This window comes from Schistocerca piceifrons, chromosome X, assembly GCF_021461385.2.
Source record: "Schistocerca piceifrons isolate TAMUIC-IGC-003096 chromosome X, iqSchPice1.1, whole genome shotgun sequence".
NCBI lineage: Eukaryota > Metazoa > Arthropoda > Insecta > Orthoptera > Acrididae > Schistocerca > Schistocerca piceifrons.
In genome coordinates, this window is record NC_060149.1 from 54,171,625 (window position 1) to 54,186,171 (window position 14,547).

General features: G+C 40.1%; 1 protein-coding gene across 1 annotated transcript in view; it reads right to left on the reverse strand.

The window, feature by feature from the left end:
• LOC124722172 overlaps window positions 1–14,547 on the reverse strand; it is an 830,020-nt gene that overhangs the window by 670,914 nt on the left and 144,559 nt on the right. The window contains exon 9 of the mRNA XM_047247373.1: window positions 8,920–9,041. Within this exon, the coding sequence (XP_047103329.1) occupies window positions 8,920–9,041 (122 nt within the window). The remainder of the gene's footprint in view (window positions 1–8,919; window positions 9,042–14,547) is intronic.

The window sequence follows — 14,547 nt, forward strand, 5'->3', positions numbered from 1 at the left end:
GAAAAAACTGACCAACAAGAGCGATATACAAAAAATTTGGAAGACATAATTTTCACAACCACTCAACTGCAGTGACTCATAGTCTTACTTTAAATCTGAAGATCCTGATACAGCTGATGTAAAAGTCATCACCCCATGAGTAAATGAAATACAGCAAGTAATAAAGAAATTAACAAGGCTCATGCTGAAGACCAGATATACACTGAACTGTTATACGATGGTGGACTGCAGCTAGAATTAGAACAACGGTCCTAAATAGGAACAATTTGGGAGACAGAAACCATATCTGCAGACAGGAAAACCCATACTTAAAAAGTATGATCCCCTTGTCTGTAATAATTACATAGAATTTGCATTATTGGATGTGACCTGTAAAATCCTATTGATGTGCTTATTAAACAGACTGATCCCAACAACTGAGGAACTAATTGGTGAGTACCAATGTGGTTTCCACAGAAATATATCCACATTAGATCACTTATACCTCCTAAAAAGGCCGGCCGGAGTGGCTGAGCAGTTCTTGTCGCTGCAGTCTGCTACCGCGCGACAGCTATGGTCGCAGGTTCGAATCCTGCCTTGGGCATGGATGTGTGTGAAGTCCTTAGGTTAGTTAGGTTTAAGTAGTTCTGAGTTCTAGGGGACTGATGACCTCAGAAGTTAAGTCCCATAGTGCTTAGAGCCATTTGAACCTCATAAAAAAATAACTGAGAAAGCTTGGGAATTCACTGTATATGTCCACATATTATTTATAAATTTAGCTTACACTGGAGACACTCCTAAGCATAATGATGGAATTTGAAATAGCATCAGATCTAATCAGATTAGCTAAAATGTGTATAGATGAAACTTCATGTGATATAAAGTGCCTGTAAGAGAACCCGAAAATTTTAAGGTGACAGGGGGATAACATTTCACTTATTTATTTAACCTTGTCTTAAAGAATCCATGATGAAGCCAAATGCAGAAGTTGAATGTTAGTAGACTTGCCTCTGCAAATGATGTAGCATTAATAAATACTTCTGAAACAGAATTAGACAAAATCATGTAAAATTATTACAAAATTGCTGACAAAACTTCGACTGCTGCGTTCAGATGCGAGCTGAGTTGGCATCCCTTCACTCCCGGCTTCAGGCAGTGTTGGCTTCAGTCACACGGCTTGAAGCTGTTGCCAGTGGGCATTACTGTGGGGGTCTGGACAGGGGTTTGTCGGGGATGGCTAGCTCGCCCCACGCATCCCCCGATTGGACTACAACTGTGGATGCCCAGGAGACTGCCCACATTGAGGCTGACCCCTCTCCCATGGTAGAGTGGGAAGTCATCTCGAGGTGTGGCAGGGGGCGAAAGCCATTTGAGAGGGCTAAATGGAAGGCCTCTCCAGTTTGTCTGTCGAACCAGTTTCAGGCTCTGTCTCCTGCTTATACTAATCTTCGGCTAGACATGGCTGCTGGTCCTGTTCCAGAAGTTGCCCCTCGGTCTGCAAGATCTGGGGGGTCACAGAGGGTGGGCTTACTGGTAGTTGGGAGCTCCAACATCAGGTGTGTAATGGGGCCCGTTAGGGATATGGCTGCAAGGGAGGGGAAGAAAACCAATGTGCACTCTGTGTGAATACTGGGGGGAGTCATTCCAGATGTGGAAAGGGTCCTTCTGGACGCCATGAAGGGCACAGGGTACACCCATCTGCAGGTGGTCGCTCATGTCGGCACCAATGATGTGTGTCACTATGGATCGGAGGAAACCCTCTATGGCTTCCGGCGGCTATCTGATTTGGTGAAGACTGCCAGTCTCGCTAGCGGGATGAAATCAGAGCTCACCATCTGCAGCATCGTCGACAGGACTGACCGTGGATCTTTGGTAAAGAGCCAAGTGGAGGGTCTGAATCAGAGGCTGAGACGGTTCTGTGACCGTGTGGGCTGCAGATTCCTTGACTTGCACTATAGGCTGGTGGGGTTTTGGGTTCCGCTGGATAGGTCAGGAGTCCACTACACACAGCGGGTGGCTACACAGATAGCAGGGGTTGTGTGGCGTGGACTAGGCAGTTTTTTAGGTTAGATGGCCTCGGGCAAGTACAGAAAGGGCAACAGCCTCAAAGGGTGTGGGGCAAAGTCAGGACAGGCGGGGACCAAGCAGCAATCGGTATTCCAATTGTAAACTGTCAAAGTGGCATTGGTAAAGTACTGGAACTTCAAGCGCTGATAGAAAGTACTGAAGCTGAAATCATTATAGGTGTGGAATGCTGGCTGAAGCCAGAGATCAATTCTGCCAAAATTTAACAAAGCACAGACGGTGTTTAGAAAGGATAGATTGCATGCAACCGGTGGTGGTGTGTTTGTCACTGTTAGTAGTAGTTTATCCTGTAGTGAAATAGAAATGAATAGTTCCTGTGAATTATTATGGGTGGAGGTTATACTCAACAACCTCCCAATTCAGCAGCATTAGTGGCAGAACAACTGAGAGAAAATCTGGAATACATTTCACATAAATTTCCTCTGCATGTTATAGTCTTAGGTAGAGATTTCAATTTACCAGATATAGACTGGGACACTCAGATGTTTAGGATGGGTGGTAGGGACAGAGCATCGAGTGACACTATATTGAGTGCACTATCCGAAAATTACCTCTAGCAATTAAACACGTAACCGACTCGTGGAGATAACATCTTGGACCTACTGATAACAAACAGACCCAAACTTTTCGACTCTGTAAGCGCAGAACAGGGAATCAGTGATCATAAGGCCATTGCCGCATCCCTGAATGTGGAAGTAAATAGGAATAAAAAAAGGGAGGAAGGTTTATCTGTTTAGCAAGAGTAATAGGAGGCAGATTTCAGACTATCTAATAGATCAAAACAAAAATTTCTGTTCTGACACTGACAATGTTGAGTGTTTATGGAAATAGTTCAAGGCAATCGTAAAATGTGTTTTAGATGGGTATGGGCCGAGTAAAACTATGAGGGACGGGAAAAACACACTGTGGTTCAACAACAAAGTTAGGAAACTACTGCAAAAGCAAAGAGAGCTTTGCAAATTTAAACACAGCCAAAACCTCCCAGACAAACAGAAGCTAAACGATGTCAAAGTTAGCGTAAGGAGGGCTATGCGTTAAGTGTTTTGTGAATTTGAAAGTAAAATTCTATGTACCGACTTGACAGAAAATCCTAGGAAGTTCTGTCTTACGTTAAATCAGTAAGTGGATCGAAACAGCATATCCAAACACTCTGGAATGATAATGGCATTGAAACAGATGATGACACACATAAAGCTGAAATACTAAACACCCTTTTCCAAAGCTGTTTCACAGAGGAACACCGCACTGCAGTTCCTTCTCTAAATCCTCGCATGAACGAAAAAATGGCTGACATCGAAATAAGTGTCCAAAGAATAGAAAAGCAACTGAAATCACTCAACAGAGGAAAGTCCACTGGACCTGATGGGATACCAATTCGATTCTACACAGAGTACGCAAAAGAACTTGCCCCCCTTCTAACAGCCGTGTACCGCAAGTCTCTAGAGGAACGGAGGGTTCCAAATGATTGGAAAAGAGCACAGGTAGTTCCAGTTTTCAAGAAGGGTCGTCGAGCAGATGCGCAAAACTATAGGCCAATATTTCTGACATCCATCTGTTGTACAATTTTATAACATTTTTGCTCGTATATCATGTCATTTCTGGAAACCCAGAATCTACTCTGTAGGAATCAACATGGATTCAAGAAACAGCGATCGTGTCAGATCCAACTCGCTTTATTTGTTCATGAGACCCAGAAAATATTAGATACAGGCTCCCAGGTAGATGATATTATCCTTGACTTCTGGAAGGCATTCAATACAGTTCCGCACTGTCGCCTGATAAACAAAGTAAGAGCCTACGGAATATCAGACCAGCTGTGTGGCTGCATTGAAGAGTTTTTAGCAAACAGAACACAGCATGTTGTTCTCAATGGAGAGATGTCTACAGACATTAAAGTAACCTCTGGCGTGCCACAGGGGAGTGTTATGGGACCATTGCTTTTCACAATGTATATAAATGACCTAGTAGATAGTGTTGGAAGTTCCATGCAGCTTTTTGCAGATGATGCTGTAGTATACAGAGAAGTTGCAGCATTAGAAAATTGCAGTGAAATGCAGGAAGATCTGCAGTGGATAGGCACTTGGTGCAGGGAGTGGCAACTGACCCTTAACATAGACAAATGTAATGTATTGTGAATACATAGAAAGAAGTATCCTTTACTGTATGATTATATGATAGCAGAACAAATACTGTTAGCAGTTACTTCTGTAAAATATCTGGGAGTATCCGTACGGAACAATTTGAAGTGGAATGATCATATAAAATTAATTGTTGGTAAGGCGGGTGCCAGGTTCAGATTCATTGGGAGAGTCCTTAGAAAATGTAGTCCATCAACAAAGGAGGTGGCTTACAAAACACTCGTTCGACCTATACTTGAGTATTGCTCATCAGTATGGGATCCGTACCAGGTCGGGTTGACAGAGGAGATAGAGAAGATCCAAAGAAGAGTGGCGTGTTCTTTGTCACATGGTTATTTGATAAGCGTGATAACATTATAGAGATGTTTAGCAAACTCAAGTGGCAGACTCTGCAAGAGAGGTGCTCTGCATCATGGTGTAGCTTGCTGTCCAGGTTTCGATAGGTAGAGGTCTTGGGCACAGTGACCACGATAGCCTTCATCCAGAGGTTCTTTGAACTGGTAGAGAAAGTTTAGAAATATCTGCTCTAGAGTTGTTTTGGTGTGATTTTTACATCCTGTGGACAATGTTGATGTGGCTTGTAGATGGAACAAGTTTGCAAGATTCCGTAGACATTCTCTCACATGCCATAGAGACTGAAAATCAACATTAAATTCACCACATAAAATTAGTACTTCTTTGCTTTGGTGAGGTTTGTTTAGGAGTATTTCAAGATGTTTAAAAAATTGCCTATTTGGAAATGGTAAAAGCATGCAATGATTCTATACTTTCCTTTTACTTTACTTTACATGTGGCATGTTGAGTGCACTGTTCACCCATTTTGTGTTGATGTTCATCCTAACTGTTTCCTCCTGGATGCTAAGTCACCACCTAATTCTGGGACTTCCCTTCCTCTTGTTCCACCTGGTGTCCTGCTGAATGCATATTTTAGGTAGTCTATTGTCTGTCATTCCTGCTGTATGACCAGCCAAATTCAACCTTTCCTCTTTTAGACTTCGACAATGTTACAGAGTTTGTGCAGGTCTCTGAAGTGATAATTTTTTCTCAGCGTCCATACCATGTTTTTTCATTATATATTGGTCCAAAAACTTTTCTTAGAATTTTTCTTTTGACTATTAACAGTTTTTCTCCATCTTGCTTTCTAAACATTAATTCTTCACGTTCCTTTAATGTTACAAGTATAATAGTTTATTTATAGAAGCAGATTTTGAAGTCAGTACTAAGTGATATTTTCTTTAAGATTTTGATAAAACTAAAAGGTGTTTTGTTTGCTGTTGCTAGATGGGCTATTTCTATATACATTCTATTGTTGTTACTGAAACAACTCTAAGTATTTGAACAATGAACTGTCTTGAAAGTGAATCCATCTACAACCAACGGTGCATCTCTTTGGACTTTCTTGCTTGTGACCAGATATTCTGTCTTTTCTTCATTAACATATAATCTACATCTACATTTATACTCTGCAAGCCACCCAACAGTGTGTAACTTCTTCGCATAGAACTTCCCAGAAAAAAGGCAAAGATGTGGGAGGGAAGTTTTGGAAAGACTTTTAGTGAAAAAAAGGAGAGAAGTTTTAGAAAGACTTTTAATGAAAAAAAAGGAGAGAAGTTTTGGAAAGGCCTTTGATTTGCAGCAACATATACACTGCATATTTTTGTATTACAAAAGTATAAATTCGAATTGCACCAAACACAGCGCGTTAGTTTTTGGAGCATTGAAACCGAGCTTACGATGTCCTTTTGTAAGCCAATCATATCTCATGCCACGTGATCTCGCCAGCCGATAACAGCAGATATTCAGAGCATAGGACACATGTTATCATCAGTCAACAGCAAGATCACTGGTTACATAGTGTGAACACACAAAGAGCAAAAATTAACAGTTTACATTAATATACATAGTATAGCTACTAGAAAATCTAAGATTTCACATATAATATTGGTTTCTAAGATTAAAAAGCTACAACAGAAGCTAAGCTTTCACATGTAATATTGATATTTTTTTGCGTGTGTTATACTTTAAGATACATTACACAAATGTGCCAGTAAATATAAAATTATGACATAAATGTCTGGGCTCAAAATTCTTGTAAGTGGCTGGTCCTCAAAGTGTTCAGTTTTAAACGCTCTGTGATTTAGAAATTCATCCCACTTTCTCACATGTAATTCATCTTGCGTAAAAAGAAATTTACTTTGAAAGTAATGCTTTTTGAACCACCCTTCACCATACTATCCAGAGACTGTTAGAAATAGGTTTGATTTACCAGTTGCCAGACAGCGCCAGAAAACACGCATTATTGCGCATACGTAGCTGCAGTGGTGTAGGAATCCCACATGTTCGTATGTATGAAGCACTAAGAGACCTTACATTACACCATAAAAGAAACAGGGCATTAGAAGATACTCCCAAGAGCATCAGAATTTCGTAAACCATACTAAAATGCATAATTCGGCTTGAAGTGCACATTGGTTTCTTCCAGATTCACAATGAAATAGGTCCCATCAGATATTAAGCTTTTCAGTGTGGTTTTTGGGATGTAAATTTTCTTGGAGCACCAGTACTATACTATCTCATATTTGGTTCTTTATTATGGCATAATGTCATAAACGGCAGAAGGTGAAAAATCTGCACTTGAAATTCAGCAAATAGTTTGAACTAGCCAGTAATGTGGAATGAAACACTTCATTTCAAATAAATTGATTGGTCCAGTGGAAAGATTAATAAAGCCAAATTTCTTTAGCAAACTTGCAAAAATAACTTCATTGTTCTGCAAGGTGATTAATGCTTGACGGCTAATAACTTGTAAATAAAATCAAATCAGAAAACTGAAACTAATAATATATTTTTGCCCTCCATAATTATGTGAATGTATTTTAATTCACTTGATAGCTCCCGGGTATAGAAATCCATTTTGTTTTCATTTGGCATGGGAACTGTAAACGAAGAAAAGCAGCAAAATCACTTAACGCAAACACGGGTCACGTGGAGACTAACGCCCTCCCCACTACAGCTCTGTGCATGCACGAATCTGGCAGCTAGGGTGCTCAAAAAAAAGTTTTCTCGTTTGCATCTGGCTGCTTGCTGCTACTGCTGATACAGCTAACGGCCACACTTCAAGTAGTGTAAAGTGGGAGAAGGTACTGCTCATATGTGAGTCAACTGCGCATGCACATCAGCCAGCTGGCAAGTGGTCAAATGAACCTAATGTGAACAGTTGTGACATCATGCTCATAGCAAGCAGTTTATTGTTACGAAGAATTACAGTCTTCGCCCTGTGGCATTTGACATATTTTTGTTATTTGCAGACGCTTGTGTGTGCTCGGTGTTTTGTTGTTGTGAATTGCGCATTTCCTTTGCCACTAACATTTTATTTTTTTCCCTCTCATTTGTATTTTATTCTGCAGTATAATTCTCCAGTAGCAGGATACAGTAACATTCTTCACTAGAGAATCAATTCTTACCAGTCAAAATCACAAAAATTTAACTGAAAGCTAAAACAACAAAAAATTCCCAGGTTTTTCCCAGTTTTCTCCCAGATGAAAAAATTACGGGGTTTTTCCCGGATTCCCAAGTTGTCCTGGGTCATATACACCCTGATTAAGTAGGGTACTCCACTGCAGTTGGTCAGTGGGCATGGTTGGAGCATGAAGGAAGTTTTAATATGAGGTCAGTCATTATGTCAATGAAAAGAGAATATGTGGTTGGAGTATTGGGAATACATAGCATGGGAGATCTGTCCTTAGTCCAGATATGTGATGGAGGTACAGTTTGCAAAGGCCTAGTTCAGTTCTTAAGTACAGTGGGCATGAGATTGCTCCTCTGTGCATATGTGATGCTTGCAGTTAATGAGACTGTACAAAAGACTTTTTGGTGTTGAATGTACAGCAACTACAATCAAAGTTGAGCTATTACTGATGGTTGGTGGATTTTATATGGATGGGGGTTTTCATAGAGCCATCAGGAAGGTGGAGGTCAAACTCTATGAAAGCAGCCCATGGGGCTAATGAGATCCAGTTGAAACACAGGGGAGAAAATGTGATAAGGCTGTGAAGGAATGAAGACACATTTTCTTGGCCCTGAATCCTGTTCATGAATCTATCATCAGTAAACTTAAACTGTATAAGGAGTTAGGAACTTTTGGCAGCTTAGAAGGACTTCTTTCGGTAGTCCATAAACTTTTAATGTGTAAGGGCATCACGTGAGTGGCAGTGGTTGTGCCACAGACTTCTGCGAACACATTTTGCCTGCAGGAGAAGTAGTTGTGGATGTGGATGCAGTCCATCTTTTGTGAAAGGAACAATGGGGTAGATTTGGAGTTGGCAAGCACAGTAAGGTCACATAGAACTTGTAATGGATGTTGTGTGACTTCAGATTCCTGAAGAGATGTGTTTGCATTCACAACAGTTCATTTGATTTATTAGTACCACACAAGTAAATCAATTACAGCTCACACACACACACACACACACACACACACACACACACACACACACACACACACACAGACAGAGAGAGAGAGAGAGAGAGAGAGAGAGAGAGAGAGAGAGAGACAGAGAGAGAGAGAGAGAGAGAGAGAGAGAGAGAGAGTCAGAATTAAAAATAGTGTGCAAAAAAAATCTGAATGTTTACTGCAATTGTTTTACAGATAATAAGTGTTAATTACCGAGTGATAAAATTTATTTTTAATTTCGATAATTAAGAACACATTTCTTACAGTGCACTTTCACAGAGTGTAGGAGCTTCATCATACAGTGCCTGGAGTGCATCGTGGGACAAAAGCCGAGCAATGTGTATGAAGTGGGAGAAGGCATCAGGAAACTCTGGCTCGACACCATCCTGAAAATTTGAAGACATAGAAAATAATAATAGAAATCTCTTATTTACCTCATATAAGAGAATTTGAAAGAAAGTCAATAAGGGAAAACTTTAAAATATAGAAATATTTATTAAAAACTTATGAATATTGATGGTAAAGAGAAACAGAAATATATGTGATGCTTGAATTAACTATGAAACAGTGAATACATTGTAAATACTCAGAGATTGGTACAGAATCTTGTGTTTACTGACAAAAAAGTTTACTTCTTGTGAACATCAAAATAGAGAAGTTGAAAAAGTTGTGTAAAATGAGATTGTTGTTCATGCTATTTAAGTACAACAACTGAAATCCACTCAGATATGGGAGCAATGGAGTACATACGAGTTTCTGAATCAAATTTTTGTCATGGCCTATGGGTACAATACTAGGCCCTGGTAGGCATCTGTTTTATGGGACAATAATCATCTACATATATTCCACAAAGCAACTGGTAGAACACAAACATTTTTTTTAAAATTTGTATTAACTTTGGACAACCTTTATTAAAGTTATTCAGTGACAGACTGAATCATAGATCAATTTACTTTAACTCTTTTAGTACTGACATTGATTCCAAAAAAATTTGCCTTGATATCAGTCAACAACATTATTGAAGGTTAACACATTGCACCTAGAATGCATGTCTGCAACTTACTATTTTTTCAATCACACTGTAGAGTTATAGATAAATCCTGAAAATCATTACACTGATAGCAAAAAGAAATGTGACAAAAAGAATCATACATTACAATCTACATCAGCATCTACATGATAAATCTGCAACTCACAATTAAGTGAATGGTAGAGAGTTCAATGAACCACCTTGCAGCTACTTCTCTGATGCTCCATTCACAAACAGCTTGCATGAAAAACAAAGCTCCAATTTCTCTTATTTTAATATAATGATCATTTCTCTCTAAGCAGATAAACACAAACAAAACATTTTTGCATTTATAGGAGAAAGTTGGTGACTAAAATTTCATGAACAGATCCTGCTGCAGTGGAAAATGCCTTTGTTTTAATGATTACCATCCCAATTTGCGTATCATATTCCTATCGATTATAATTATCTGGGCTGTTATGCTGTGGTCGGTTGATGAATTCTGTGTCAATTCCCAACATTTCATCCCCATCTATGGAGGACATCTTCAAGGGGGTCTGTAGCTCAATGGAAGGTCCAATACACCCACTGGCTTGCTACCGACTGCCACTAAATTCCATGTCCGCACGCTCCCATGCCGAGGTGTGACATCACGTGTTTTGAAAACGTCAGTGCAATTGGCCGCTGTCCATTGCCATTGATCAGCTGTTGTGGAGCATGCTTTCCAGCCAGGTAACCACCATATTTGTTTTGAGGAGATGCAAGTACTAATGGCCACAAGCGGATATCACGAAAGGCTCTACAGGGAGGCAATCAAAATCGCCAAACACCATAATAATTTCAAACGAAAGGAGGAGGGCGTGAAATTAAATGGTATATGGATGCTGGTGTTGAAGAAGTTGTGTACCAACTGTCCACTACTGGGTGATGGCAACGGCAATCGACGGCAGTGGACAGCGGCCAATTGCACTGACGTTTTCAAAACAAGTGACGTCACGTCTCGGCGCGGGAGCGCACAGACACAGAATTTAGCGGCAGTCAGTAGCAAGCCAGTGGATGTGTTGGACGTTCCATTGAGCTACAGACCCCCTTGAAGATGTCCTCCGCAGACGGGGATGAAACATTGGGAATTGACACAGAATTCATCAACCAACCACGACACAACAGCACAGATAATTATAATCGACATGACATTTCTGGCCATGAAAGTCTACATTTTAGTATCATATTCATAGTAATCTCTCTCCTATTTTGCAATAATACAACATGATCTGCCTTTCTTTGAACTTTTTCAATGTCCTCTGTCAATTCTACCTGATGTCAATCCTGTACCGTGTAGTGTAGATAGTCTCTTTAGTAAATGTGTTGCATTTTCTAAGTGTTCCACCAATAAATCACTGTCTTTGGTTCATTTTCCCAACAACATTATCTAATGTGATTGTTCCAATCTAAAGTATTCATAATTGTAATCCATAAGTATTTAGTTGAAGTCACAAACTTTAGATTTGTGTGATTTATCATGTAACTGAAATTTAGCAGCTTCCTTTTAGTACTCATATGAATGAGTTCACACTTTTCATTATTTTAAATCAATTTCCACTTTTTGCCTGATAGAGATATAATGACAGCATCATCTGCAAACAATCTGAGAAGGCTGCTGACATTGTCTTCTAAATCATTCATATAGACCCGAAACAGAATAAGGGCTATAACACTTCCTTGAAGAACACCAGATTTTACTTTCGATTTACTTGATTGACTTTTCATCAATTACTATGAACTGTGACCTTTCAGAATGGAAATAATGAATCCAGTCCCAGAACATGGATGATACTTTGTAGGTGTGCAATTTTATTAGAAGTCACTCATCAGGAACAGTGTCAAAAGCCTTCTGGAAATCTAAAAATATGGATTAAATATGACATCCCCTGTTGATAGCACTCATTACTGTGTGAGAATAAATAGCTAGTGGTGTTTCACAAGAACGATATTTTCTGATTCCATGTTGACTACCTGTGAATAAATTTGAAGTGATTCATAATGCTGTTACTTATTTCTAAAAGCAACCTTAAAACTTACTGGTAGTCATGAAAAACAAAGCATACATTACAGCAACAAAACATCTGAGAATATTGTACAGAATTATCAAGATTACTACAAAGACCTTCTGGTTAAGCTTAGATGTAAACATGCAGTTACAGTATTAATGGATTCAAATAAAATACAAGTAGGTGTTTTTAATACAGTACATAGCTTTAGATATGTGAAGTTTAATAACATCTAGTGAACTCATCATTAATTTCAATGAGAAAAGGATGTTCCATCACTACAAGTAGGCTCAGACTAGGCAAGGACATGAAAAGAAACTGGCTGTGGCCTTGCATGCAGTGTGAAATAACACACACACACACACACACACACACACACACACACACACACACACACACACACACACACACACACATGCTGGCATGCTTTTGTAGGGCGGAGGTAGAGGGGAGAAGAGAGAGGGAGGGTGAAGGGGGGGGGGGAGATAGATAGAGAGAGAGAGAGATAGAGAGAGAGAGAGAGAGAGAGAGAGAGAGATACAATGGAATGACATTGTTTGGTGGATACACTGGGCATTCAAAACATCTGCACTGCCATGGCTTCATTAAACAACATAAAAACCATAGTCTTAATGGACAGGGACTGAAAACAGATTGTACATCATTTCCACGGTCTCTATATTCAGGAGAAGAATGAATTCTAAAACAGCAGGACGTCAGCTGCATATCAGGCATCCATCAGTGTTTTCTGAAGACACTGGTCAGCAACTGATGAAAGGATTTGACCAAGTCAACAAATACAACAGGTTAGGTGACATGAAGTGTGTGGTATCTGTGTACTTTATCTTGGATGACACAGCCCTGAACTGGGACAAGAAAAACAAAGGTAAGCTTGCCACCTGAGATAAATTCCAGGCTGAACTGACAAAAACTTTTGGTGCCAATTGGCAGCAAGAACAACTGAAGAACAGGGCTCAACATCATGGGCAAATGACACAGCCTTGCGTACAGAAGGTCTTGGCAATATGTCACAGAAGCCAACAGAATCTCACATTTGGTGACAGGAGTTGCGGAAGATATGGATCAATCTCTTCTGGTAAAAGGCATCATAACAGTAGAGGAATTCACCAACTGATGCCATCACATAAAGGAAATGCAACAGAAAAGGGTCAGAAAAGAGAGTTATGACCATCTCCCAAATGTGGTACCTATAGTAGTTGTGGAAGATCACCATGACCCTACCTCTGTCATACTCCAGGTAGCAAGTGAAGAGATACAGCAGTTTATGGCAGCCAGAAATGTCAGACTATGTACACAAGTGATATCAGCCATGAACGTTGAATGTTAATCCCATACTTTAGCAAGTAATGGAGAATGTTAAAGAAGAGATGTGTTGATCTTTAGTAACAATCTCCTTCTCCAATTGAACATGTCATAATGAATGGACTCAGGAAACTGAAGACTGGTTTCACAGCCTTCAAACTATGACCAATAATCTGAACAATGCAGATATAGCCCACTTCTATGCCAAGTATAATTCCCCACAGGAGAGCAGACATTTGGAGGGCGGTGGACAACAGGCCTGTGTGTTTCTACTGTGGACACCTTATACACTCTGTATGATCCTGCACCAAAGAAGATGAGTGTTCAATAACTATCTCATGGTGAGACATCAACCATCACAACACTTCTATCAATGCCAGTCAATTGTAAGATAATTATAGTCAACTTGTCAGACGAAGCCCCTCACCATACTCTGAACAAGGTTGCTACACAACATGCCATAACGTTTTCTCCCTGCCATACAGAATTAATAGCTCCTTGCCTAGTCACCAAATCCAGGAAAATGAAGCAAGGCAGCCACCTATGGAGGTGAAGCCACTACAGATGAAAACCCTCCACTGATGACAGCTACCAAGGTGTCAGGAAATCTCCTCAAAAGTCATCACTGATGACCAACCTGTCTGGCCAATAGTCAACTAAGAGGCTTCTTTTCCTGTAATGTCACATGCGTTTTGCCACCAATTAAAGGAGACTATGTTCTGTGACACAAAAATAGTTGTGCTGCACATCACAAATGGGATATACACTGAAGAGCCAAAGAAACTGGTACACCTGCCTAATATCGTGTAGGGCCCCTGCGAGCATGCAGAAGTGCCGCAACACCATGTGGCATTGACTTGGATAATGTCTAAAGTAGTGCTGGAGAGAATTGACGCCATGAATCCTGCAGGACTGTCCATAAATCCATAAGAGTATGAGAGGGTGAAGTTCTCTTCTGAACAGCATGTTGCAAGGCGTCCCAGATATGCTCAATAATGTTCATGTCTGGGAGTTTGGTGGCCACTGGAAGTGTTATTTGGTAAACCACTCACTGTTGTTGTGGACCACCATTTTTGATGGAACACCATTCTGTATGTTGACTGACTAGCCTGAAGGATCTGTTGGATCAAATGCAGAGATGAGCACTGAGACTTCTGGAGTACAATGTGACAGTGGTATACAAATGCAGATGCAAACACAAAGAGACTGCCTACCTTTCACGGAACCCTTTGATGTAACACAGCACCATGGGTGATATGTCAGTCATCATTGCATTAAATGACATTATTTCTGGACAGAGGTGATCCACCATTGCTGTAAGCCATAGAAGTCCTGAAGGAGAAGCAATGACTGAAGGAGAATTCTAATTAATAAACAGAACTTTGAATAAGAGCAACTATGATCCAATGGGGTGAAAACAGTTGCCCTTCACTCCAACTCATTTATAGCAAGCTATCTGGAATTATTTACACAGAGCTCCTTTCGGGTGCTTCACTCCGGGACGGTGTCCAA